Source organism: Scyliorhinus canicula, chromosome 3 (assembly GCF_902713615.1).
Source record: "Scyliorhinus canicula chromosome 3, sScyCan1.1, whole genome shotgun sequence".
Taxonomy (NCBI): Eukaryota; Metazoa; Chordata; class Chondrichthyes; order Carcharhiniformes; family Scyliorhinidae; genus Scyliorhinus; species Scyliorhinus canicula.
Genome location: NC_052148.1, coordinates 5,492,632 through 5,520,349, shown reverse-complemented (window position 1 = coordinate 5,520,349; position 27,718 = coordinate 5,492,632). Strand labels below are relative to the sequence as shown.

General features: G+C 46.6%; 1 protein-coding gene across 1 annotated transcript in view; it reads left to right on the top strand.

Annotated features, from left to right (window-relative positions):
* LOC119963790 overlaps positions 1-27,718 on the top strand; it is a 1,053,439-nt gene that overhangs the window by 229,024 nt on the left and 796,697 nt on the right. The window contains exon 41 of the mRNA XM_038793076.1: positions 20,701-21,051. Within this exon, the coding sequence (XP_038649004.1) occupies positions 20,701-21,051 (351 nt within the window). The remainder of the gene's footprint in view (positions 1-20,700; positions 21,052-27,718) is intronic.

The following is a 27,718-nucleotide window of genomic DNA, read 5'->3' as shown; positions in this document are numbered from 1 at the left end:
TGAGCTTGGTAGACTTTCATAGTCTGCTTGCGGTTGCTCAGATACAGCGGGTTTACCTGCATGGTCTTGTTCATGCATGGTGTTTGCCAGGGAGTGTTTGCTTGCATCCCTTTTGGAGTCTTTCATCACTCGCACTGTGGAGCCTGTCATCGCTCGCTCTGTGGAGTCTTCCTGTGCTCTCTGTGTGGCGTCGTCTTCGTCTAGGGTATTGCTGTCATCCAATGTATCGACGAGCTGCCATGGCATCATGGTGTTGGATTCATCTACCATGAGTAGAGTCGTGTTGAGCTTTGCAACGGTGTCGCTGATGCTGTGATCAGCATGTCCAAATAACTCCTCCATGTCTGAGTAGTATTCTTTGATACCCATTTCATCTTCGTTGGCTTCTTCTACCACGAGTTGATTCGTGTTGAACTTTGCGACCGTGTCGCTGATGCTGTGAGAAGCATATCCGACTGACTCAGCTGTGTCTGAGTAGTATTCTTCGAAAACCAAATCATCCTGGTTGGATTCTTCTACCACGAGTTGATTCGTGTTGAACTTTGCGACCGTGTCGCTGATGCTGTGATAAGCATATCCGACTGACTCAGCCATGTCTGAGAGGTAATCTTCGAAAAACAAATCATCTTTTGTTGTTTCGGAATTCTTTTTGTTCTCTTCACTTTGGGTGGTGCAGACTGCTTTTTTCAGGGTGTTGTGCAAGTTGTTTTTAACTGTTGGTTTAAGTTCAGGCGTTTTTCTGTGTTTTGAGGCAAGAAAATTTGTGTTTACCACTTTAAGTGTCTTATTTTCAATTTTCGGGCATTTCCCTTTTAAGTGGGCGTGGTCAGGATGCTCAGACGTCATGACGTCACGCGTAGGAATGAATTGCGCATGCGCAAATCGGCTTTCCTTCCCTGTGCGGTTCTGTGTCCATTGCGCATGCGCGGCTTGCGCATGCGCATGACGATCCGCGACCAAGACTTTTTTTGACTGCGCATAACGATCGGCACCGCGATCTTTTTTAAACTGCGCATGCGCGGCTTCCGGTTCCGGCGCATGCGCAGACGCGATTTGTAGTTCTTTGCTTACCGGAGACTGCAAAATGTGCTGCGACGCCATTTTTTTGCGGATTTCAGGGATTTTTCTTTCCCACCAGGTCTGGATTTCTAAAAGTCGTAAGTTATCTTCTCTGGACAGGGTTTCAGTGTTTTGGCTTTGTGAGAAATTCTTGTTATTTCTTCTTTTTGATCTGTACTTTTCATTCGCGATTTCTTGTTCTTTTCGTGATTTTTAAAGTTTTTCATCACACAGTCTCTGTGCAGTTTGGACTCTGAGCATGCCTTGCTGTTCAAATTTCTCACAGTACTCTTCAAATTTGTTTAGTAACGTTTGTAAGCTGTTTCTGTCTTCATGTTTTGAGTATTTAAATCCATTATACACTTTCCTATTTACAGGCCCTGCGGTGAGAATTGCTATTTTAATGTTGTCTGAGGCTTCTTGTACATCATTAGCTGTGAGATAAATATCAAACATTTGTTTAAACCTTTTCCAGACATTTCTTACAACGCCAGTCTGGTCCAGCTGATCTGGGTATCCATACCACATCCTCGAATTAGCGATGTCTTCCCAAGTCAAATGTCCAGTAGGAGATTTCCATGCCATTTTGAGCTTTCTGTATCTGCCACTGAGTTGTCTTGTAGTAAGCGTCTGAAGCCACTCCTGGGTACCATGTGTTGTTACTCGTGTCTTAATAAAGCTCGTAGTCTCAAATGTGGAGAAGATGCTTTATTGTGAGTTCGTTCTCTCTTCAGAGCTGTTACCTACGGCTACCTTCAGTGCTCCTAGCTGGCGTGTGTGTGTGTGTCCTGCTCCAAGTTCTGCCCTCTGTGAAGTGTGTCCTCACTTCCTGTCCCCGTCTATTTATATGGCTCTCCCGTGCCCCCTCTAGTGTTTGCTCAGTTGTATTGCATCTAGTTAACTTGTGATCACCACACCCTGGATTCTCTGCTTCTGCTGTAGCAAAGTGTATCTATTGGCTTCATTGGCTAGCCTGCTTGTGTCCAATATTCCTGGGCCATACAGCACCTTCAGCCAGATAAATCTATAAAACCATAGAATTCCGACGGAGGCTATTTGGCTCAGCGTGTCTGCACCGACCCTCTGAAAGAGGAACCTAATTAGGCCCACTCCCCTGCCCAATCCATGAAACCCCACTAACCAGCACATCTGGGAATATTTAGCATCACCAATCCACCTAAATTGCACATCTTTGGACTGAGAGGAAATCGGTTGACCCAGAGGAAACCCACAAAGACACGGAGAGAACGTACAAGCGCCACACAGACAATCTACCGAGGCAGGAATTGAACCCAGTTCTCTGGCGCTGTGAGGCAGCAGTGATAACCCAACCCCTGATTAATCTATGCCTCCTTCAACTTGCCTACTCTTTTATTGAATGACCCGCTTCCCCAACTCCTTATCTATTCCTCATAGAAAAATGATTGGCCGCACCCCATTTCCCCACTACCTGGGCGTAACTTGTCTATACAAAGGTAAATAATAATCACATTTGTATTTATCTAACATATTTTAACAGTCTGAAGTAACTTTACAGGGTGACATCAGCAGAATGATAGTCATTTCAGTTAAACTAGTGATGTTTGTTTTTAGAGAACTTGAAACAATATTGCCCCATCCCGTTTTGCTGAAGGTGAAAGGGGTGGCATGTGGCACAGTGGCTAGCACTGGGACTGCAGCAGTGAGAAGACAGAGGGTGGTGATGGATGGAAAATTTTCAGACTGGAGACCAGTTACCAGCGGTGTACCACAGGGATCTGTGCTGGGTCCTCTGCTATTTGTGATTTTTGTCAATGGCATTGTTAGGATGCAGAGCTGGGCCGAAAAATGGCAGATGGAGTTTAACCCTGATAAATGCGAGGTGATTCATTTTGGTGGAAAAGGGGCTGGTTTAGCTCACTCGCCTAAATCGCTGGCTTTTAAAGCAGACCAAGCAGGCCAGCAGCACGTTTCGATTCCCGTACCAGCCTCCCCGGACAGGCGATGGAATGTGGCGACTAGGGGCTTTTCACAGTAACTTCATTGAAGCCTTCTCGTGACAATAAGCGATTTTCATTTCATTTCATTTCAGGGTCAACAGCAGGGTTCTGAACATAGACATAGAACAGTACAGCACAGAACTTCGGCCCTCGATGTGCCGAGCAATGATCACCCTACTCAAATCCCTGTATCCACCCTATACCTGTAACACAACAACCCCCCCCAACCTTATTTTTTTAGGACACTAAGGGCAATTTAGCCTGGCCAATCCACCTGACCCACACATCTTTGGACTGTTGGAGGAAACCGGAGCACCCGGACGAAACCCACCCAGTCATGGGGGGAACGTGCAGATTCCGCACAGACAATTACCCAGCCGGGAATCGAACTTGGTACCCTGGAGCTGTGAAGCATTTATGTTATCCACCATGCTACCGTACTGCCCACTGAGGAATGTGGAGGAACAGAGATCTTGGGATTCATGTCCACATATCTCTGAAGGTTGCCACTCATGTGGATAGAGCTGTGAAGAAGGCTTATAGTGTCTGAGCGTTTAATAACAGGGGGCTTGAGTTTAAGAGCCGCGGGGTATGCTGCAACTATTCCTCACCCTGCTGAGACCACATTCGGAGCATTGTGTGCAGTTCTGGTCACCTCATTACAGGAAGGATGTGGAAGCATTGGAAAGGGTGCAAAGGAGATTTACCAGGATGCTGCCTGTATTGCAGGATAGGTCTTATGAGGAAAGGTTGAGGGAGTTACAGCTTTTCTCTTTGTAGCGGAGGAGGATGAGAGGTGACATAAGAGGTTGAGAAAATGACGAGGGGGTTAGAGATTATTACCTTGGGTGGATGTAGCTGTAACAAGGGGGCATAACGATAAGATTCAGGGTGGGAGATATAGGAGGGATGTCCGAGGTAGGTTCTTTACTCAGAGAGCGGTTAGGGTGTGGAATGGACTGCCTGCTGTGATAGTGGAGTCAGACATTTTAGGAACATTCAAGTAGTTATTGGATAGGAACACGGAGCACACCAGAATGACAGGGAGTGGGATCGCTTAATCTTGCGTTCGGACAATGCTCGGCACAACATCGAGGGCCGAAGCCCCTGTTCTCTGCTGCACTGTTCTATGTTCCATGTTCCATGAGGAGCCAGGTTCGAATCCCAGCCCTGGTCACTGTCCGTGTCAAGTTTGCACATTCTCCCCATGTCTGCCTGGGTTTCACCCCCACAACCCAATGATTTGCACGTTAAGTGGATTGGCCACGCTAAATTCCCCCTGAATTGGAAAAAAACAGTAACTGGGTGCACTATAATTTTTTTACAAAGTAAGTAAGGTGACATGGAAAAGATAATCAACTGCAGTAAACCTGCCCGTATATTATGGAATGTTACCTTATTGACTCGCAATATTCCTCAAACTTCATTCTCCAGTGAAACACACATTTTTTGGATCTGTTTCTACTGTTGAGTTTCGTGACCCTTTGCAGTAACTTTCTTCAATCCCATGCCCCCACTCCGAACCCATTACCCCGACATGTGAAGTCGCTCTGCTTTATGTCAGTATCCAACATTTCAGCTTGCATCTCCTTTATTTAGCCTTGCTGTCTTGCTGATCCCTCTGTCCTTGATCAGCAGCATGATTCCAATAGAGCTGGAAAAACACCGCCTCAACTTTCCATGAGGTGCTTTATAGCATCCTGGACTCAACACCGTGTTCAACAATTTTACATCATTATCCAGGCCCCATTTTGGTTCCTTTCCCTTTGCAAGTTTTGAATTTAACCCTTTTTTCTCTTGTTTCTGCTTTGAGACAGCAGCTGCTCATTATTCTGTGATTCACGCCTCCTCTGGCCACATCTTGTCCCATTCCCCACATGGACAACTCTTTTGTCATTTAATTTCTCCTGCCTTACAACCTGTGAGAGACCTTCCCACTTTTTTAAATCACCTCCCATCTGCTTAAAACCTGTTGACTTTTTTTTCTCCCTCTTCAGGTGTTTCCAGACCAGCTGAGCATTTTCAGCATTTTTTGTTTTTACATCACTTTTACCCTGGCTTTTGTGGGGGAAAATGTTTTGTTGAATTTTCATACCGTGCAACAGCAGCAATAAACCCTGTCATCCTTTCCCAGAGTTCAGTGGGACCCTCAACCTGGGATGATCGCACAGGCTGATTATGTGTGGGGATTTCAACATGCTTGTTGATCAAGGCCTGGACCGGTCATGTTCGAGTACGGGCAAGGTGCCAGCAATGACAGAGGAGCTGAAAGGGTTCATGGAGCAGATGGGAGGGGGGTGGGTCCGTGGAGATTTAGGCAGCCGAGAGCCAGGGAATTTTCTTTCTTCTCCCACGTTCACAAGGTGTAATCCTGGATAAATTTCTTTTTTGTGGGCAGGGCCCTGTTGGTGAGGGTGGTGGATACGGGCTATTTGGCAATTACGATCTTGGACCATGCTCGGCACTGGGTGGACCTGCAGGTCAGTATGGACAGCAAGCAGCACCCACAATAGAGATTGGATGTGGGGCTGTTGGCGGACAAAGTGGTCTGCGAGAGTTAGAGGAAGTGCCTGCTGAACTACCTGCAGGTAAACGATACAGGGGAGGTCTCAGCAGCGGTGATTTGGGAACCACTGAAGGCGGTGGTGAGAGGGGAGCTGATCTAGATCCGGACTCACAGGGACAGGACGGATAGGTCAGAAACGCCCGACTGGTAAGAGAGAGCCTACGAGTGGATAGGAAGTATGTGAAGGCGCCAGAGCCAGGGCTGTTGAGGGAACGCCGGAGGCTGCAGGCAGAATTTAGTTTGTGAACTACAGGAAAGGCAGTGGAGGAACTCAGGAAGGTGAAGGGAGCGGTGTACATGGGGAAAAGGCCAGTAGGTTGATTGCTCAGCAGCTCAGACAAAGGGAGGCAGCGAGGGAAATAGGGAAAGTGGTTGATGGGACATCCTTTCCTGCAGTGTAAGAGGTAGACTACATTGGTTGGCTTGTGCGACTCAACCAATGTAGTCTACCTCACACGCTGCAGGATAGGATGTCCCGAAGCGTGGTACATTGGCGAGACCATGCAGACACTGCGACAACGAATGAACGGGCATTGTGCGACAATCACCAGGCTGGAATGTTCCCTTCCAGTCGGGGAACACTTCAGCAGTCAAGGGCATTCAGCCTCTGATCTCCGGGTAAGCGTTCTCCATGGCGGTCTTCAGGACACGTGACAACGCAGAATTGCCGAGCAAAAACTTACAGCTAAGTTCCGCACGCATGAGTGCGGCCTCAACAGGGATCTTGGATTCATGTCGCATTACATCCACACCCCACCATCAGGCCTGGACTTGCAAAATCCTACCAACTGTTCGGGCTTGAGACAATTTACACCTCTTTAACCTGTGATTATCCCTCTCCCTGGATCTGTAATGATTTGATTACCTGCAAATGCCTGCATTCCAAGCATTGTCCAGCATCTCTGACTTTGTCTGTATAAATGTTTCTGGAACATACCTCGCCATTCACCTGAGGAAGGAGCTGCGCTCCGAAAGCTCGTGTTTGAATCAAACCTGTTGGACTTTAACCTGGTGTTGTAAGACTTCTTACAATGAGATCATGGCTGATCTTTTGTGGACTCAGCTCCACTTGCCGGCCCGAACACCATAACCCTTAATCCCTTTATTCTTCAAAAAGTATCTAGCTTTACCTTAAAAACATTTAATGAAGGAGCTTCAACTGCTTCACTGGGCAAGGAATTCCAGAGATTCACAACCCTTTGGGTGAAGAATTCCTCCTAAACTCAGTCCTAATGAAAATGAAAATGAAATGAAATGATCTAAATCTACTTCCCCTTATTTTGAGGCTATGCCCCCTAGTTCTGCTTTCACCCGCCAGTGGAAACAACATGCCCGCATCAATCTAATCTATTCCCTTCATAATTTTATATGTTTCTGTAAGATCCCCCCCTCACCCATCTAAATTCCAACGAGTACAGTCCCAGTCTACTCAACCTCTCCACATAATCCAACCCCTTCAGATCTGGGATTAACCTGGTGAATCTCCTCGGCACACCCTCCAGCGCCAGTACGTCCTTTCTCAAGTAAGGAGACCAAAACTGAACACAATACTCCAGGTGTGGCCTCACAAACACCTTATACAATTGCAGCATAACCTCCCTAGTCTTAAACTCTGTCCCTCTAGAAATAAAGGACAAAACTCCATTTGCCATCTTAATCACCTGTTGCACCTGTAAACCAACTTTCTGTGACTCATGCACTCGCACACCCAGGTCTCTCTGCACAGCAGCATGCTTTAATATTTTATCATTTAAATAATAATCCCTTTTGCTGTTATTTCTACCAAAATGGATAACCTCACATTTGTCAACATTGTATTCCATATGCCAGACCCTAACCCATTCACTTAACCTATCCAAATCCCTCTATAGACTTCCGATCCTCTGCACTTTTTGCTTTACCACTCATCTTAGTGTCATCTGCAAACTTGGACACATTGCCCTTGGTCCCCAACTCCAAATCATCTGTGTAAATTGTGAACAATTGTGAGCCCAACACTGATCCCTGAGGGACACCACTAGCTACTGATTGCCAACCAGAGAAACGCCCATTAATCCCTACTCTTTGCTTTCTATTAATTAACCAATCCTCTATCCATGCTACTACTTTACCCTTAATGCCATGCATCTTTATCTTATGCAGCAACCTTTTATGTGGCACCTTGTCAAAAGCTTTCTGGAAATCCAGATGTACCACATCCATTGGCTCCCCGTTATCTACTGCACTGGTAATGTCCTCAAATAATTCCACTCAATTAGTTAGGCACGACCTGCCTTTTATGAACCCATGCTGCGTCTGCCCAATGGGACAATTTCTATGCAGATGCCTCACTATTTCTTCCTTGATGATAGATTCCAGCATCTTCCCTACTACCGAAGTTAAGCTCACTGGCCTATAATTACCCGCTCTCTGCCTACCTCCTTTTTTAAACAGCGGTGTCACGTTTGTTAATTTCCAATCCGCTGGGACCATCCCAGAGTCTAATGAATTTTGGTAAATCATCACTAGTGCATTTGCTATTTCCCTAGCCATCTCTTTTAGCACTCTGGGATGCATTCCATCAGGGCCAGGAGACTTGTCTACCTTTAGCCCCATTAGCTTGCCCATCACTACCTCCTTAGTGATAACAATCCTCTCAAAGTCCCCACCTGACATAGTTCTATCAGTCACCTACCACACAGGTAACAAAACATGGTAACTGTCAAGTGGCTTTAACAGAACTAGTTAGATTAGGTTAGACAAAAAGAGAAGAAAAAGAGAAAACTAGAAATTTGACCGTGGAAGTCTTTGCAGCAAATGGATCCTCGACGACTAACTGTGGGTCTCATTGGACCTCTAGGGCAGCTTGAAACAACCGGTAATTTAAATTACGACTGGACAAGATTTGAACAGATATTCAAAATATTTATTGCAGCTAATGGTTTCCGCATTGTCTCTAATGCAATGAAAATAGCACGACTATTCTCAATAGGAGGGCATGAAGCTAGAGAAATCTATAATTGCATTAATTACTTACAATGTGAAGACAGCAAAAAATTAGAAGTAATACTCAAAACATTTGATGAATACTGTAAGAGTCAGTCTGGTGAGATGCTGGAAAGATTTAAGTCTTGTCATTAGTGCCAGAGAAACAGAGAGCCCATCACTGATTTTATTACAAATCTCAAGTTAATACCACAAGGCTGTGATTACGCTGATTTCAGAGAAACCATGATAATGGATCAATTAATTTCTGGACGATCTGACAAAAATTTGAAGGAAGAACTTTCACAAGATATGTATCTAGCTCTAGAAACTTCTATACAAAAATGCCTTGCTGATGAACAAAAACAAAATCAATACTGTGAGTCGATACAAACACAGAATCAGTATCTAGAAAACAAAATTGGTAAAAAAACGGCACGAACACTCACCACAAGGCAGAGGCAGGATCTCACTCGATGCAACAGCACTTGATTGGCAGCCACCTTGAGCGAGAGTGTTCCAGCCAGTACGCACATGCGCACTACCCTAAAAGATGCAAACCGGCGAAACAGTGTTCTGCACATGCGTAGTTGCGAAAAGAGCGCACAGTAAAGGAAACTCGGATTGCTCATGCGCAATCGATTCCTACACATGACGTCACGAGTGTCATGACGTCAGAGGACCCGGACCACATCCATTTAAATGGGAAATGCATGGAAATGAACAAAAATTAATTTCAAGCTGCAAAACCCAATTTGCTTACTTCAAAAGACAGAATGCCCAAACTATCACCAGCAGTTAAAAATAACTTTCACAACTACCTGGAACAACAGTCTGCACCACCCAAAGTGAAGTGCAGAATTACAAATCCAAAACCCAAGAAGATGATTTGTTCATTGAACATGAAGGGAATGATAACAACTCCAAAACAAAAAGAGATGATTTGTCTATCGAACAATACGCACAATACTACTTAGACATGGCTGAGTTATTCAGATCTGCTGATCACTACATCAGTAACACGGTTGCAAAGCTCAACATGACTCTACTCATGGTAGATGATTCCAATACCATGATACCATGGCAGATCGTTGATCCATTGGATGACAGCAATCTGTCAAATACCCAAGAAGGTGACGCCACACAGAGCACAGAACGACTCCATTGAGAGAGCACAGACCAACTCTACAGCGAGAACACTGCATGAATCCACAGAGAGAGTGATGACAGATTCCACAGAGAGAGCAATGAAAGACTCCACAGAGAGAGCGATGACAGACTCCACAGAAAGAGCGATGAAAGACTCCACAGAGAAAGTGATGAAAGACTCCACAGAGAGAACGATGAAAGACCATACAGAGAGAGCGACACAAGCTTCCACAAAGAGCGAGGCAAGCCTCTACAGACAGCTCTGTGGCAGACTCAAAAATGGAAGCAAGCAAACACTCCATAGCGAATGCCATGCATGAACAAGTCTATGAAGGTCTATCCACCTTATCTGCGCAGCAGACTATGAAATTCTACCAAGCTCACGTGAACAACAAAAAGACTATGACAGTCTACCCAGCTTATTTGAGCCACCAGAACCCAGCTCATTTAACCAACAAGAAGACAGTCTACCCAGATTATTTGAGCCACCAGAAGAAGACTATGAAAGTCTACTCAGCTTATTTAGCCAACAAGAAGACACTGAATGTCTACACACTGTATGTGAAACAAGTGACAAAGAAATCACAATTTCCATACAGGATGTGCAGGATCACAGTGAGACTGACCTTCTGCACCGTATGTTCCATGTAAGATCTCAGCTTGTCTGCACAGAAGCACTCAACAATCAGAGGAGGGCTACGCAAGAGTCCAGAGAGACCACATCAATAGAAATCTTGAAGATTTTGACTCCAGAAGAGGAGCACCAAGACCCACAAGAGAATGATATAGTGAAGATTTTGACTCCAGAAGGGGTGCACCAAGAAACAAAAGGTGATTCAAATGAAGCAGAAATAACACCAGAAGAGGAGCACAAAGAGATCAAAGATGATTCAAGTGAACCAGAAATGACTCTAGAAGAGGAGCACCAAGGAAGCAAAGAAGAGGAATCAAATCAACCACAAATGACTGATGTCACCAACATCAATGCAACATCAGATCATTCTTACAATTCTCAAGAAGAAACGCTCAATGTAACAGATACCACAACGGACACTGACACCAATAACTGTGAAAATGACTAGGGGCTGGTTTAGCTCACTCAGCTAAATCGCTGGCTTTTAAAGCAGACCAAGCAGACCAGCAGCACGGTTTGATTCCCGTACCAGCCTCACCGGACAGGCGCCGGAATGTGGTGACGAGGGGATTTTCACAGTAACTTCATTGAACCCTGCTCGTGACAATAAGCGATTTCCATTTCATTTTCATTTTCATCCACACGGAACACTCATTGAGCACAACAGGAACAACGAACACCGCAAGACACACAGCAGAAACAAGAACAAGAACAGCAACAACAAAAATGACAAGTAGCGCAACAAGAACAACAAAGGCAACAAGAAACATAACAGAAACAACAAGCACGACAAGAAAAACAACAAGAACTGCGACGAATACAACAAAAACAGAAACTACAATCAAGACAAGAAAAACAAGCACAACAGTGAAAACAACAAGAACAGAAACAACAAGCACGACAAAAACAACAACAAGAATGACAACAACAAGAACAACAACGAAAACAACAAACACAGAAATGACAGAAACAACAACAATGAAACAACGACCTGTACAACATGGTACAACTCTGCACATGAAGGACAATGCCACAGCACACTGCAAAACATGACAAGACTACAAACCTGCCAAGACATGACAAAGAATCTCACTAATTCACATCGGCTTCAGAACGGGCAAGCACACCAGTTTTCAAGGCAGATGACACACCAGATCAATACTGCAGCACAGGAAAAATTCCAGGTTAGACGACAAAGATGACATACAGAATCAATACCACAAGCACAGAAAAAAGTCCAGGTCAGACAATGGTATAACACAGAATCGCTACCACAAGTATAGAAAAAAAAAGTCTAAGTCAGACAACAAAGTGATTTGACCATTTGAACACCTCATGATGACTTGATGGTCACTTAAACACATGAACACCAATGACGTTCACAAAGAAATAATGACGTCAACATCACCACTTCAACAAAAGAAGACAAAAGCAATTCAACCGAACAAATTCATAAAGTTTGGACTCACAAATTTTTTTATTAAGATGGACTCATAAATATTAATTGGCTTTGTATAACAATCAAGATCATCACAACTTGTGCATAACATAATTTGTCTACATATTTCACGCAAGCGAAAAAAACCTTAGAGATTAAATGTATTCACATTTGATGGACTAACTCATTGATTTTATGTAATGCATTTGCAAACTGCATCCATTGTGTTTGTTCAATTTTCTTCACAAAATACAGAAAATATGTAACATGAAAAAAGGGGGATGTAGTGATCTCTATATGTGCATGTACACAAGGGGTTAATGTGTAATCAGTAGCGCCACATGATCACTGGAGCACAGGACCGATAGGGGTATAAAAGGCAGCCACATTGGGTCTTTCTCTCCCTCTTGGGTGCACTGGGACCAGGGCACTGGCAGAATAGTTCAGATGGCGAGTGGAGTTATGTATAGTTACCATAGTTAGATCTTGTTAACCTTATCATTAGTATCAAAGTTAAAGTAAATAAATTATTGTTATAGTTACTCAATAAACCTTTTATTATTACTCGAGAGTTTGAGTTTTCTTTGAGATTCAGAACACCTCATCACTAACCAAGATTTGAACAGCACATGTTACCTGCCACACAGGTAGCAAAACAGCTACCCCCGATACTGACACATGGCACTGCCACTGGCACTGCCCATTGGCACTGTCCCTTGGCATTGTTCCCTGGCACTGCCCCTGGCACTGCCCCTCGCACTGTCCCCTAAACTGTCCCCTGAAACATCCTTTAACACTGCCCCTTGGTGTGGCCCCAAATGGGGGTAGTTCTGGGTACAGTGCCACAGAGCAATGCCAGGAGAACTGCCTGGGAATGTCCCTCACCCCTTGGGGACTGTACTTATCTGTGTTCCCCCAGCAGGTCCTCTTTCTCTTGTTCACGTGGTTCCAGATTCTTGTAAACCTCATTGATGTGTGTGGGGAAATCCCAAAGAGGAGGAACTTTACAATGGGGAAGCCCCCTAATGATGTGTAAATGTAATTAAATATGGTCCCCGACCTTCCTGTGAAGGAACCGACTTACATCAATGGGGGGGGGGGGGGGGGGGGCAATCGCATTGCGAGGTATTGCCGTAAGTTTCTCAACACGGAGCAACACGGTAGCATGGTGGTTAGCATAAATGCTTCACAGCTCCAGGGTCCCAGGTTCGATTCCCAGCTGGGTCACTGTCTGTGCGGAGTCTGCACGTCCTCCCCGTGTGTGCGTGGGTTTCCTCCAGGGTGCTCCGGTTTCCTCCCTCAGTCCAAAGATGTGCGGGTTAGGTGGATTGGCCATGCTAAATTGCCCGTAGTGTCCTAAAAGTTTGGGGGGGGGGGAGTTGTTGGGTTACGGGTATGGGGTGGATACGTGGGTTTGAGTAGGGTGATCATTGTTCGGCACAACATTGAGGGCCGAAGGGCCTGTTCTGTGCTGTACTGTTCTATGTTCTATGTTTTCTGGCCTCTCGGGCAATTTGCACCCAGGTCGCTATTCGCCGAGGTTCAAAATCCTGGTCTTCACCAGACAACTGCCTTCTTCAGATTGAGGAAGATTGGGGAAGATTGAGGGAGACTGGTGGAACAGTGAGGGATATGAGGGAAGAGTGAGGGAGACTGGCGGAAGATTGAGGGAGACTGGTGGAAGTGTGAGGGATATGAGGGAAGAGTGAGGGAGATTGGTGGAAGATTGAAGGAGATTGGTGGAAGCGTGAGGGAGATTAGCGGAAGAGTGAGGGAGATTGGCGGAAGATTGAGGGAGATTGGTGGAAGCGGGAGGGAGATTAGCGGAAGAGTAAGGGATATGAGGGAAGAGTGAGGGTACAAGGGAATACTGAGGGATATGAGGGAAGAATGAGGGAGATGATTGGATTGGATTTAATAATCTTTAATGTCAAAAGTACGCTTCCATTAACACTGCAATGAAGTTACTATGAAAAGCCCCAAGTCACCATATTGTGACGTCTGTTCGGGTACATGGAGAGAGAATTCAGAATGTCCAAATTACCTCAGAGCTTCCAGGACTTGTAGGAGGGAACTGGAGCACCCGGAGGAAACCCACGCAGACACAAGGAGAACGTGCAGATTCCACACAAACAGTGACCCAAGCTGGGAATCAAACCTGGGACTCTGGCGCTGTGAAGCAACAGTGCAAACCACTGTGCTAACGTGCCTGATTTGGTTATTATCATTGTAGATGGAGCTAGAGTCAAATTTTGCCATGCAGTCGTGTGTGTACAGGGAGTATAGTATGGGGCTATGTATGTAGCCTTGATGGCCTCCGATCAGGGAAGAATGATTGACACGGGGAAGAGTAAGGGAGTTGAAATGAATGAAAATCACATATTGTCACAAGTAAGCTTCAAATGAACTTCCTGTGAAAAGCTCCTAGTCGCCACATTCCGGTGCCTGTGCGGGGAGGCTAGTACGGGAATTGAACTGTGCTGCTGTGCCCCATACTGCCTTGGTCTGCTTTAAAAATCAGCTCTTTAGCCCGGTGCGTGAGTGAAGAATGAGGGAATCGGGGAAGATTGAGGGTGAGTGAAGAATGAGGGAATCGGGGAAGATTGAGGAAGGTGAGGGAAGAATGAGGGAGATGGTCACGCGATGTCCGTTCATTAGTTGTTGCAGTGTCTGCATGGTCTCGCCAATCTCTGCAAGATGTTCCAGATCATTGACATGGAACCACGACATCACACAACCCTTCCATGGCAATCTCTGCAAGACGTGCCAGATCATCAACATGGATACCACCATTATACAGGAGAACACCACCCACCAGGTACGCGATACATACTCGTGCAACTTGGCCAACGTTGCCTATCTCATACGCTGCAGGAAAGGATGTCCCGAAGCGTGGTACATTGGCGAGACCATGCAGACGCTGCGACAATGAATGAACGGACTTCGCACAACAATCACCAGACAGGAATGTTCTCTTCCAGTTGGGGAACACTTCAGCAGTCAATGGCATTGACCTCTGATCTCCGGGTAAGCGTTCTCCAAGGCGACCTTCAGGATGCGCGACAACGCAGAATCGTCGAGCAGAAACTTATAGCCAAGTTCCGCACACATGAGTGCGGCCTCAACCGGGACTTGGAATTCATGTGGCATTACATTCACCCCCACCATCTGGCCTGGGCTTGCAAAATCCTACCAACTGTCCTGGCTTGACACAATTCACACCTCTTTAACCTGGGGTTACCCCATCTCCTGTATCTGTAAAGATTCAATTACCTGCTAATGCTCACATTCTAAGCAGTGTCTGGCATCTTTGAATTTGTCTATATATCTGTTTCTGGAACATACCTCTTCATTCACCTGAGGAGGTAGTATTGAGGAAGCAGGGGGGCTGCAGAATAATTTGCACAAGCTAGGAGAGTGGGCAATGAAGTGGCAGATGGAATAATACAAAGTGGAAAAGTATGAGGTTATGCACTTTGGAAGGAGGAATGGAGACATAGACTATTTTCTAAATGGGGAACTGCTTCGGAAAGCAGAAGCACAAAGGGACTTTGGTGTCCTTGTTCACGATTCTCTTAAAGTGAACAAGCAGCTTCAGTCGGCAGTCAAGAAGGCAAATGCAATGTTAGCCTTCATGTCAAGAGGGCTAGAATACAAGACAAGGGATGTACTTCTGAGGCTGTATAAGGCTCTGGTCAGACCCCACCTGGAGTATTGTGAGCAGTTTTGTGCCCCGGATCTAAGGAAGGATGTGCTGGCCTTGGAAAGTGTCCAGAGGAGGTTCACAAGAATGATCCCTGGAATGAAGACCTTGTAGCATGAGGAATGGTTGAGGACTCTGGGTCTGTACTTGTTGGAGTTCAGAAGGATGAAGGGGGATCTTATTGAAATTTACAGGATTCTGCGAGGCCTGGATAGAGTGGACGTGGAGAGGATGTTTCCATTTGTCGGAGAAACTAGAACCAGAGGACACCATCTCAGACTAAAGGGACGAAAACTGAGATGAGGAGGAATTCCTTCAGCCAGAGGGTGGCGAATCTGTGGAACTCTTTGCCGCAGAAGGCTCTGGAGGCCAAATCACTGAGTGTCTTTAAGACAGAGATTAATAGATTCTTGATTAATAAGGGGATCAGGGATTACGGGAGAAGGCAGGAGAATGGGGATGAGAAAATATCAGCTATGATTGAATGGCAGAGCAGACTCGATGAGCTGAGTGGCCTAAATCTGCTCCTGTGTCTTGTGGTCTTATGGTCCGATGTAGGGATGATGTTCCCAATGATGGGTGTTTCCAAAACCAGGGGTCACAATCTGAGAATTCAGGATAAACCATTTCGGACAGATAGAGGGGAGATATTTCTTCACACAAAGAGTGGTGAGCCTGTAGAATTCATTATCACAGGAAGTAGTTGATGTTAAAACATTGAATATATTCAAGAGGCAGCTAGATATAGCACTTGGGGAGAATGGGATCAAAGGCTATGGGGAGAAAGCAGGATTAGGCTATTGAGTTGGATGATCAGCCATGATCGTGATGAATGGAGGAGCAGGCTCGAAGGGCCAAAAGGCCTCCTCCTGCTCCGATCTTCTATGTATCTATGTATGTAATGTCAGGACATTTGGAAAGTCAAAATGCTACCCATCAGAGTCAGCTTGGTTTTATGAAGGACAAATCATGTTTGACTAATTTGCTCGAATTCTTCAAAGATGAAACAAGCAAAGTGGATAATGGGTATCCTGTAAATATTGTGTACTTGGACTTCCAGAAAATGTTTGATAAAGTGCCGTACAGAAGGTTAATTCACAAGGTTATACCACATGGGTCATTTATTAGCCTAGATTGAAGACTGGCTGACAGACAGGAGACAGAGAGTCGGGATCAATGGGTCTTTTTTGGTTGACAAGTTGTAACTAGTGGGGTGCCACAGGGTTCAGTCCTTGGACCCCAGCTATTTACAATCTATATAAACGGCTTGGATACAGGGATGGAAGGTTCTGTAGCGAAATCTGCATTACAACAAAAATAGGTGGGATAGTAAGTTGCAATGAGGAAATGAGAACCTTACAAATGGATATGGATAGGTTAGGAGAGTGGGCCAAATTCTGGCAAATAGAGTTTAACGTGGATAAGTGTGAGGTCATGCATTTTGGTCAGAAAAAGGGGAAGGCAACTTATTATCTAAATGGGGAGAGACTTCGGGGAGCTCCGATGCAGAGGGATCAGGGAGCTCCGATGCAGAGGGATCGGAGAGCTCCGATGCAGAGGGATCGGGGAGCTCCGATGCAGAGGGATCGGGGAGCTCCGATGCAGAGGGATCGGGGAGCTCCGATGCAGAGGGATCGGGGAGCTCCGATGCAGAGGGATCGGGGAGCTCAGATGCAGAGGGATCGGGGAGCTCCGATGCAGAGGGATCGGGGAGCTCCGATGCAGAGGGATCGGGGAGCTCCGATGCAGAGGGATCGGGGAGCTCCGATGCAGAGGGATCGGGGAGCTCCGATGCAGAGGGATCGGGGAGCTCCGATGCAGAGGGATCGGGGAGCTCCGATGCAGAGGGATCGGGGAGCTCCGATGCGGAGGGATCGGGGAGCTCCGATGCGGAGGGATCGGGGAGCTCCGATGCAGAGGGCTCGGGGAGCTCCGATGCAGAGGGATCGGGGAGCTCCGATGCAGAGGGATCGGGGAGCTCCGATGCAGAGGGATGGGGGAGCTCCGATGCAGAGGGATGGGGGAGCTCCGATGAAGAGGGATGGGGGAGCTCCGATGAAGAGGGATGGGGGAGCTCCGATGCAGAGGGATGGGGGAGCTCCGATGCAGAGGGATCGGGGAGCTCCGATGCAGAGGGATCGGGGAGCTCCGATGCAGAGGGATCGGGGAGCTCCGATGCAGAGGGATCGGGGAGCTCCGATGCAGAGGGATGGGGGAGCTCCGATGCAGAGGGATGGGGGAGCTCCGATGCAGAGGGATGGGGGAGCTCCGATGCAGAGGGATGGGGGAGCTCCGATGCAGAGGGATGGGGGAGCTCCGATGCAGAGGGATGGGGGAGCTCCGATGCAGAGGGATCGGGGAGCTCCGATGCAGAGGGATCGGGGAGCTCCGATGCAGAGGGATCGGGGAGCTTGTGCAGGTGTCACAGAAAACGAGTGTGCGGGTACAGCAGATATTAGAAATGTGAATGGAATGTTGCCATTTATAGCGACGGGAATAGAGTATAAAGGTAAGGATGTATTGTTGCAGCTATACAGGGCATTGGTGAGACCGCATATGGAGTATATTAGGGGGCCTCACGGTAGCATTGTGGTTAGCATCAATGCTTCACAGCTCCAGGGTCCCAGGTTCGATTCCCGGCTGGGTCACTGTCTGTGTGGAGTCTGCACGTCCTCCCCGTGTGTGCGTGGGTTTCCTCCGGGTGCTCCGGTTTCCTCCCACAGTCCAAAGATGTGCGGGTTAGGTGGATTGGCCATGCTAAATTGCCCGTAGTGTAAGGTTAATGGGGGGATTGTTGGGTTACGGGTATACGGGTTATGTGGGTTTAAGTAGGGTGATCATTGCTCGGCACAACATTGAGGGCCGAAGGGCCTGTTCTGTGCTGTACTGTTCTACGGAGTATTGTGCACAGTTTTGGTCTCCTTATTTGCCAAATGATGAAGTGACATTGGAGGCAGTTCAGAGTAGATTCACTAGTTTGATTCCAGAGATAATGGATTTATCGTATGAAGAGAGATTGAAGAGTTTCGGCCAATACTCTCTCGAGTTTAGAAGAATGAGGGGAGATCAAGTTGAGGTATATAAGATGCTAAAAGGTTTGGATAAAGTAGACGTGAAGCGGATGATTCCTCTTGTGGTGCAGTCTAGAATGAGAGGTCATAGTCTGAGGATAAGAGGTAGCAAATTTAAAACTGAGTTAAGGAGAAACTATTACTCCCAAAGGGTTGTGAATCTGTGGAATTCACTCCCCCAGAGTGCAGTGAATGCTGGGAGAGTGAGTAAATTTAAGGAGGAGTTAGGGGAATGTTTAATTGGTAATGGGTTGCAGGGTTATGGAGAATGGGCAGGATGGGGGTGTTGTGGCCAGGATGAGATTGAATGGTGGAGAAGACGCTATGGGCCAAATGGACTAATTCTGCTCCGGTACCTTATGAACTTATGAACGTATGAACTTTAGCCTTAAAACCAACTATTCCAGCAGAACAAAGGGAAGAGCCTCCCTCTGGAAAGTGACCCCCTGTTACTTCTATTTACTCTTCACGCTGTATCCCTCTCTAAACACAATCGAGACAGTGTTGGAATTGAAACCAATCCCTGCACATCCAAACATCTTTATCCAGCATGAATTTAACTATAGGTTTTACCCTTCCAGACACACAAACATTAAATTAAACCCACTTAAAAATCTAGCTTATAATGTTGCCAATATAAATATTAATTCCTTAAAACTACCTTTGTTTTCCTGACTTTCCCCATTGCACTACGAAATACCCCCGTGTGGATATTGGGTCCCTGTTGGGGTGCAACACATCCAGCTTGCACAGATCCCATCTTCCCAGGATCAGTCCCAATGTCTCAGCAATTCCCTCCTGAACCATCTCTCCAGCCGCGCAGTCATGCGGCCTCGACTACCCCAGATCTCACCAGCATGTGGCACTGGGAGCAATCCTGAGATTGCTACCTTTGAGCTTCTGTTTTTTATTGCCGATGTCCTTCAGAGTTCTCTGACCTAAATGTGCCCCCCACCCCCCACCCCGGCCCCGACTCATTCCCCAACTTTGAATACCCAGTTAGGAGAATTACTGTCACAGCTCACACCTGGGGGATGAATTGAATTTATGTGATGAAATGAAAAGTAGCGGATGTGAAAATGGAGGGAATCCAATCTCCAGGGAGAAGAAAATGAAAATGAAAATCGCTCATTGTCACGAGTAGGCTTCAATGAAGTTACTGTGAAAAGCCCCTAGTCACCACATTACGGCACCTGCCCAGGGAGTCTGGTATGGAAATCAAACCGTGCTGCTGGCCTGCTTGGTCTGCTTTCAAAGCCAACGTTTTAGCTCAATGAGCTAAACCAGCCCCTGTGTTTGTCGGGAAGGAAGTTAAACAAATCCCAGAAGAATATTTTCAGATATAATCCAGACCAAAACACACAGGGTGGAGATGGTAAGGGGCGAGTCCAGGACTGATTCCGATAAAGGCGATGTTGAGAAATTGGAATGCATTACCAGGTGAAGCCAGAATACTGTTTAAAATGGAAACATCACTGGATACTGGCTTAATGACAGCACTGAGATCATTCACACACCCTGTGTGCATTTGTCCTGACTATATCTGAAACTACTGTTCTGGGATTTCATTAACTTCCTCCCTGACAAGTACTGACCTTACCCTGGAAACTGCATTCTCTTTATTGCAGTGTGTGTTTCGGGGGGGTTAACTTCATCCTGAGGGACTGTTGGTCAGTACAGTGGAATGTGAAAGAGTCGCTAAGTTCTGATGCTGCGTTGTCAGTTTGAAAAGTTTTGCCAGTGAATGAATTCAGAGCAGCAGGAGGTGCCTGGGCCCCTCAAGCCTGTTCCACCATTCTACACGGCCATGGTGACCTGATTGTCACTGTCTCTCTGTCTGCAGAGGCTGCTGGGTCTCCTGAGCCTGTTCCACCATTCTACACGGCCATGGTGATCTGATTGTCACTGTCTCTCTCTCTCCAGAGACTGCTGGGTCTCCTGAGCGTTCATTCCCAGCATTTACTGAAATCCTGATTGTCAAAATCTGCAGCACTTTGCTTGGGGTTAATTTGAACAAATTAATGAGGATAATAGACAATATCCAGGCATCAATACACAGGAGACTTTATAAACTGCTCTCAGCTTCTACTTTGTATTTTCTTACCTGTTCTGATCTTCATTTATTTTCTGTTCACAGTTCGTCTGCTAGGAACACGTCTTAACCAATCCCCTCAAGTTGCGAGAGTGCCTGAGGGTGGAACAGTGAAGATGACGTGTGCCATGCGGAGCAATCATCCAAAATACACTGTGGATAAATACGATGTACATTGGAGCCACCCAGGAGAGAGTAAATATATAGTGCATCACTTTGTAACTGGCCAAATTGACCGTGCTAGAGGTCTGTCTCTTCGCTTTCAGCCTTCCAGAGATATTGCCGGTAACAGCTACATTCTGATAATCAGTGGTCTGACGCTCCGTGACTCCGCTGTCTATATCTGTGGGGTTTGGGGGAAAATCTTTGGAAATGGAACCCGGCTGATTGTAACCAGTAAGTACTGTCTATCTTATATTGCTTTGATTCCATATTGACCATATATTAGAGGAATATGATGGAACATTGCCAGCCTGGGAGGCTGTGACCCAGAGGGAGGAACGATCTGGAAAGAAGCCTGATGTCTGTGAAGTAAAAATGTACAATTTAAACACACACACAGACGTAAAGCGACAGCGTGAGTGTAAATGTGTGATATCAAAGTTTCAACCCTAAAATCTCTCTGAGCTCCAGAGGGTATCTGTGATTTTCCCCAACAGATTCCCGGTGGGGATTCGAGATGGATTCTGCCTGAACTGAAAGTGTGAATTTCTGACCTCTCTCTCTCTCTCTCTGGGCGCAATTCTCCGCACTCACGACGGTGCGGAGAATAGCGGGGGTCGTAAAATTTCACGGCCACGCTAGTCCGACGCCCTCCCGCTATTCTCCCCCCCCCCACGCCCGACTCCCGATACGAATCGCTGCCGCCGTTTTTTTACGGCCAGCAGCGATTCTCAGCTGTCCGATGGGCCGAGTTCCCAGCCCTTTACGGCTGTTTTTACGAACGGCAAACACACCTGGTCTGGCCGTTCGTAAAAACGGCCGTAAAGTGCCGATTTTTAAAACCATGGCACCGATTGGCACGGCAGTACCACGGCCGTGCCAAGGGTGCGATGGGCCCGCGATCGGTGGGCACCAATCGCGGGCAGCGGGTCCGATACCCGTGCACTCTTTGTCCTTCCGCCGCCCCGCTGTATCACTTCACGGGGCGGCTGAGGGGCATCCCGGCCCGTGCATGCGCGGGTTTCGCGCAAATGCGCGATGACGTCATCCGCGCATGGGCGGGTTGGAGTCTTCCAATCCGCGCATGCGCGGCTGACGTCATATGACGCGTCAGCCGGCGCAAACTCTGGCAAGCGGGCTTAACGAAATTCGTTAAGCCCGCGATGCCGGAGTTTACGGCGGCGGCATGCTAGCCCCGACCGGGGACCAGAATCGGTTCCCGGTCGGGGAGGGGGGGGGGGCTGGCATCAAATCCGCCCGGATTTGACACCAGCCTTACGATTTCTCCCTGTGTGGGAGAATCGTGCCCTCTGTCTCTCCCCAGCTGATTAGAATTAAACTTTACTGTGCGGGTGGTGTGGGCACTCTGCTGGTCTATGGGCAGGGAAGCTGCTGATGTGGCATCGATAGGTGGGCTACAGAACCTCTGGTCAAACAGGGAAGCTCTCCCACAATGTCCTCCCTGCATGGTTATATCCTGGCTAGCCTTCCCCTCTGCCACTAACATTGCAAACCCTCTTATTGACCAGCGTGAGCTCCTCCCTTCTCACATCCCCTCCTCCTACTCCTGAGCTTACGGGAATATTGGGCATATCAGATCCAGAGGTGTTCCAGTGGCCGATCTGTGTCTAGAGGGAAGGCCGTGATTGTCACTGTCTATAGAGGCTGCTGGGTCTCCTGAGCCTGTTCCACCGTTCAACTGTTCCACTGTTCAAGAAGGGGAGAAGAGACAACCCTGGTAATTATAGACCTGTGAGCCTTACTTCGGTTGTGGGTAAAATGTTGGAAAAGTTTACAAGAGATAGGGTTTATAATCATCTTGAAAAGAACAAGTTGATTAGCGATAGTCAACACGGTTTTGTGAAGGGTAGGTCATGCCTCACAAACCTTATTGAGTTTTTTGAGAAGGTGACCAAACAGGTGGATCAGGGTAAAGCGGTTGATGTGGTGTATATGGATTTCAGTAAGGCGTTTGATAAGGTTCCCCACGGTAGGCTATTGCAGAAAATATGGAAGTATGGGATTGAAGGTGATTTAGCGGTTTGGATCAGTAATTGGCTCGCTGAAAGAAGACAGAGGGTGGTGGTTGATGGCAAATGTTCATCCTGGAGTTCAGTTACTAGTGGTGTACCGCAAGGATCTGTTTTGGGGCCATTGCTGTTTGTCATTTTTATAAATGACCTGGAAGAGGGTGTAGAAGGATGGGTTAGTAAATTTGCAGATGACACGAAGGTCGGTGGAGTTGTGGATAGTGCTGAAGGATGTTATAGGATACAGAGGGACATAGATAAGCTGCAGAGCTGGGCTGAGAGGTGGCAGATGGAGTTTAATGCGGAAAAATGTGAGGTGGTTCACTTTGGAAGGAGTAACAGGAATGCAGAGTACTGGGCTAATGGCAAGATTCTTGGTAGTGTAGATGAACAGAGAGATCTCGGCATCCAGGTACATAAATCCCTGAAAGTTGCCACCCAGGTTAATAGGGCTGTTAAGAAGGCATATGGTGTGCTAGCCTTTATAAGCAGGGGGATTGAGTTTCGGAACCACAAGGTCATGCTGCAGCTGTACATAACTCTGGTGCGGCCGCACCTGGAGTACTGCGTGCAGTTCTGGTCACCACATTATAGGAAGGATGTGGAAGCTTTGGAAAGGGTTCAGAGGAGATTTACTAGGATGTTGCCTGGTATGGAGGGAAGGTCTTACGAGGAAAGGCTCAGGGAATTGAGGTTGTTTTCGTTAGAGAGGAGAAGGCTGAGAGGTGACTTAATAGAGACATATAAGATAGTCAGAGGGTTAGATCGGGTGGACAGTGAGAGTCTTTTTCCTCGGATGGTGATGACCAACACGAGGGGACATAGCTTTAAATTGAGGGGTGATAGATGTAGGACAGATGTCAGAGGCAGTTTCTTTACTCAGAGAGTAGTAGGGGTGTGGAACGCCCTGCCTGCAACAGTAGTAGACTCGCCAACTTTCAGGGCATTTAAGTGGTCACTGGATAGACTTATGGATGAAAATGGAATAGTGTAGGTCAGATGGTTTCACAGGTCGGCGCAACATCGAGGGCCGAAGGGCCCGTACTGCGCTGTAATGTTCTATGTTCTATGTTCTAACATAAGAACATAAGAACTAGGAGCAGGAGTAGGCCATCTGGCCCCTCGAGCCTGCTCTGCCATTCAATGAGATCATGGCTGATCTTTTATGGCCTCAGCTCCACTTTCCGGCCCGAACACCATAACCCTTAATCCCTTTATTCTTCAAAAAACTATCTATCTTTACCTTAAAAACATTTAACGAAGGAGCCTCAACTGCTTCACTGGGCAAGGAATTCCATAGATTCACAACCCTTTGGGTGAAGAAGTTCCTCCTAAACTCAGTCCTAAATCTACTTCCCCTTATTTTGAGGCTATGCCACCTAGTTCTGCTTTCACCCACCAGTGGAAACAACCTGCCCGCATCGATCCTATCTATTCCCTTCCTAATTTTTAATGTTTCTATCAGATCCCCCCTCATCCTTCTGAATTCCAATGAGTACAGTCCCAGTCTACTCAACCTCTCCTCGTAAACCAACCCCTTCAGCTCTGGGATTAACCTCGTGAATCTCCTCTGCACACCCTCCAGTGCCAGTACGTCCTTTCTCAAGTAAGGAGACCAAAACTGAACACAATACTCCAGGTGTGGCCTCACTAACACCTTATACAATAACAGCATAACCTCCCTAGTCTTAAACTCCATCCCTCTAGCAATGAAGGACACAATTCCATTTGCCTTCTTAATCACCTGTTGCACCTGTAAACCAACTTTCTGTGACTCATGCACTAGCACACCCAGGTCTCATTGCACAGCAGCATGCTTTAATGTTTTATTGTTTAAATAATAATCCATTTTGCTGTTATTCCTACCAAAATGGATAACCTCACATTTGTCAACATTGTATTCCATCTGCCAGACCCTAGCCCATTCACTTAACCTATCCAAATTTCTCTGCAGACTTCCAGTATCCTCTGCACTTTTCGCTTTACCGCTCATCTTAGTGTCATCTGCAAACTTGGACACATTGCCCTTGGTCCCCCAACTCCAAATCATCTATGTAAATTGTGAACAATTGTGGGCCCAACATGGATCCCTGAGGGACACCACTAGCTACGGATTGCCAACCAGAGAAGCACCCATTAATCCCCACTCTTTGAACATAAGAACAATAACCAATAACAATAACCAATAATGACCAATCCTCTATCCATGCTACTACTTTACCCTTAATGCCATGCATCTTATGCAGCAACCTTTTGTGTGGCATCTTGTCCAAAGCTTTCTGGAAATGCAGATATACCACATCCATTGGCTCCCCGTTATCTACTGCATTGGTAATGTCCACAAAAAATTCCACTAAATTAGTTAGGCACGATCTGCCCTTTATGAACCCATGCTGCGTCTGCCCAATGGGACAATTTCTATCCAGATGCCTCGCTATTTCTTCCTTGATGATAGTTTCCAGCATCTTCCCCACTACCGACGTTAAGCTCACTGGCCTATAATTTCCTGCTCTCTGCCTACCTCCTTTTTTAACCAGTGGTGTCACGTTTGCTAACTTCCAATCCACCAGGACCACCCCAGAGTCTAGTGCATTTTGGTAAATCTTCACTAGTGCATCTGCAATTTCCCTAGTAATCTCTTTTGGCACTCTGGGATGCATTCCATCAGGGCCAGGAGACTTGTCTACCTTTAGCCCCATTAGCTTGCCCATCACTACCTCCTGAGTGATAACAATCCTCTCAAGGTCCTCACCTGTCATAGCCTCATTTCTATCAGTCACTGGCATGTTATTTGTGTCTTCCACTGTGAAGACCGACCCAAAAAACCTGTTCAGTTCCTCAGCCATTTCCTCATATCCCATTATTAAAACTCCCTTCTCATCCTCTAAAGGACCAATATTTACCTTAGCCACTCTTTTTTGCTTTATATAATTGTAAAAACTTTTGCTGTCTGTCTTTATATTCTGAGTAAGTTTACTCTCATACTCTACCTTACTCTTCTTTATAGCTTTTTTAGTAGCTTTCTGTTGCCCCCTAAAGATTTCCCAGTCCTCTAGTCTCCCATCAATCTTTGCCACTTTGTATGCTTTTTCCTTCAATGTGATACTCTCCCTTATTTCCTTAGATATCCACGGCCGATTTTCCCTCTTTCTACCGTCCTTACTTTTTGTTGGGAAAAACCTTTGCTGAGCACTGTGAAAAATCGCTTGGATGGTTCTCCACTGTTCCTCAACCGTTCCACCATAAAGTCTTTGCTCCCCGTCTACCTTAGCTAGTTCTTCTCTCATCCCATTGTAATCTCCTTTGTTTAAACACAAAACACTAGTATTTGATTTTACCTTCTCATGCTCCATCTGTATTTTAAATTCCACCATATTGTGATCGCTCCTTCCGAGAGGATCCCTAACTATGAGATCATGAATCAATCCTGTCTCATTACACAGGACAAGATCTAGGACCGCTTGTTCCCTCGTAGGTTCCATTACATACTGTTCTAGGAAACTATCGCGGATACATTCTATAAACTCCTCCTCAAGGTTAAACCAATCGACATGTAAATTAAAATCCCCCATGATAACTGCTGTACCATATCTACATGCATTAGTTATTTCTTTGTTTATTGCCTGCCCCACCATTACGTTACTATTTGGTGGCCGATAGACTACTCCTATCAGTGACTTTTTGCCTCACTATTCCTGATTTCCACCCAAATAGATTCAACCTTATCCTCCATAGCACCGATATCATCCCTAACTATTGCCCGGATGTCATACTTACATAACAGAGCAACACCACCTCCCTTACCATCCATTCTGTCCTTCCGAATAGTTTGATACCCTCGGATATTTAACTCCCAGTCGTGACCATCCTTTAACCATGTTTCAGTAATGGCCACTAAATCATAGTCATTCACGATAATTTGCGCCATCAACTCATTTACTTTATTCCGAATTCTACGAGCATTCAGGTAAAGTACACTTATGTTGGTTTTTTTTTTTAATAAACAATTTTATTGAGGTAGTTTTTGGCTTCATAAACAGTTACAGACATCATCAGAAAGGAAGCAAAAAAGGCAAAAATGTGCAAACATCCACGTACTTTCAATACTTCCATCGTACCGTATTGCACAAGCCCGCTCCCCTCCCACCCGTACTACCCGCCATATTTTCCCTCCTACTCTACTCTACCCCCCCCCCTCCCCCACCCCCCTGCTGACGCTCACTCTCCCGCAAAGAAGTCAATAAATGGTTGCCACCTCCGGGTGAACCCCTGCACAGATCCCCTCAAGGCGAACTTAATTTTTTCCATCCCCAGGAAACTTGACATGTCTGCAAGCCACCACTCAGTCTTCGGGGGCTTTGAGTCCCTCCACGCCAATAATATTCGTCGCCGGGCTATCAGGGAAGCAAAGGCCATCACATCGGCCGCTTTCTCCCCCTGGACGCCCGGGTCTTCCGAAACCCCAAAAATTGCCACCCCTGGACTCATCACCACCCTTGTTTTTAGCACCTGGGACATGACCCCCGCAAATCCCTCCCAGTACCCCCTCAGCTCAGGGCATGCCCAAAACATGTGCACATGGTTCGCTGGTCCTCCCGCGCACCTAGCGCATTTGTCCTCTATCCCGAAAAATTTGCTCATCCGAGCCACCGTCATATGGGCCCGGTGAACGACCTTAAATTGGATCAGCCCGAGCCTAGCACATGTCGCGGTCGAGTTTACCCTACTCAGGGCCTCTGCCCACAGCCCATCCTCCATTTCCCTGCCTAGCTCCTCCTCCCATTTAAGTTTCAGTTCCTCTGTCTGGGACCCTTCCTCCCTCATGAGCACCTTATAAATACCCGAGACTCTACCCTCCCCTTCGTCCCTCC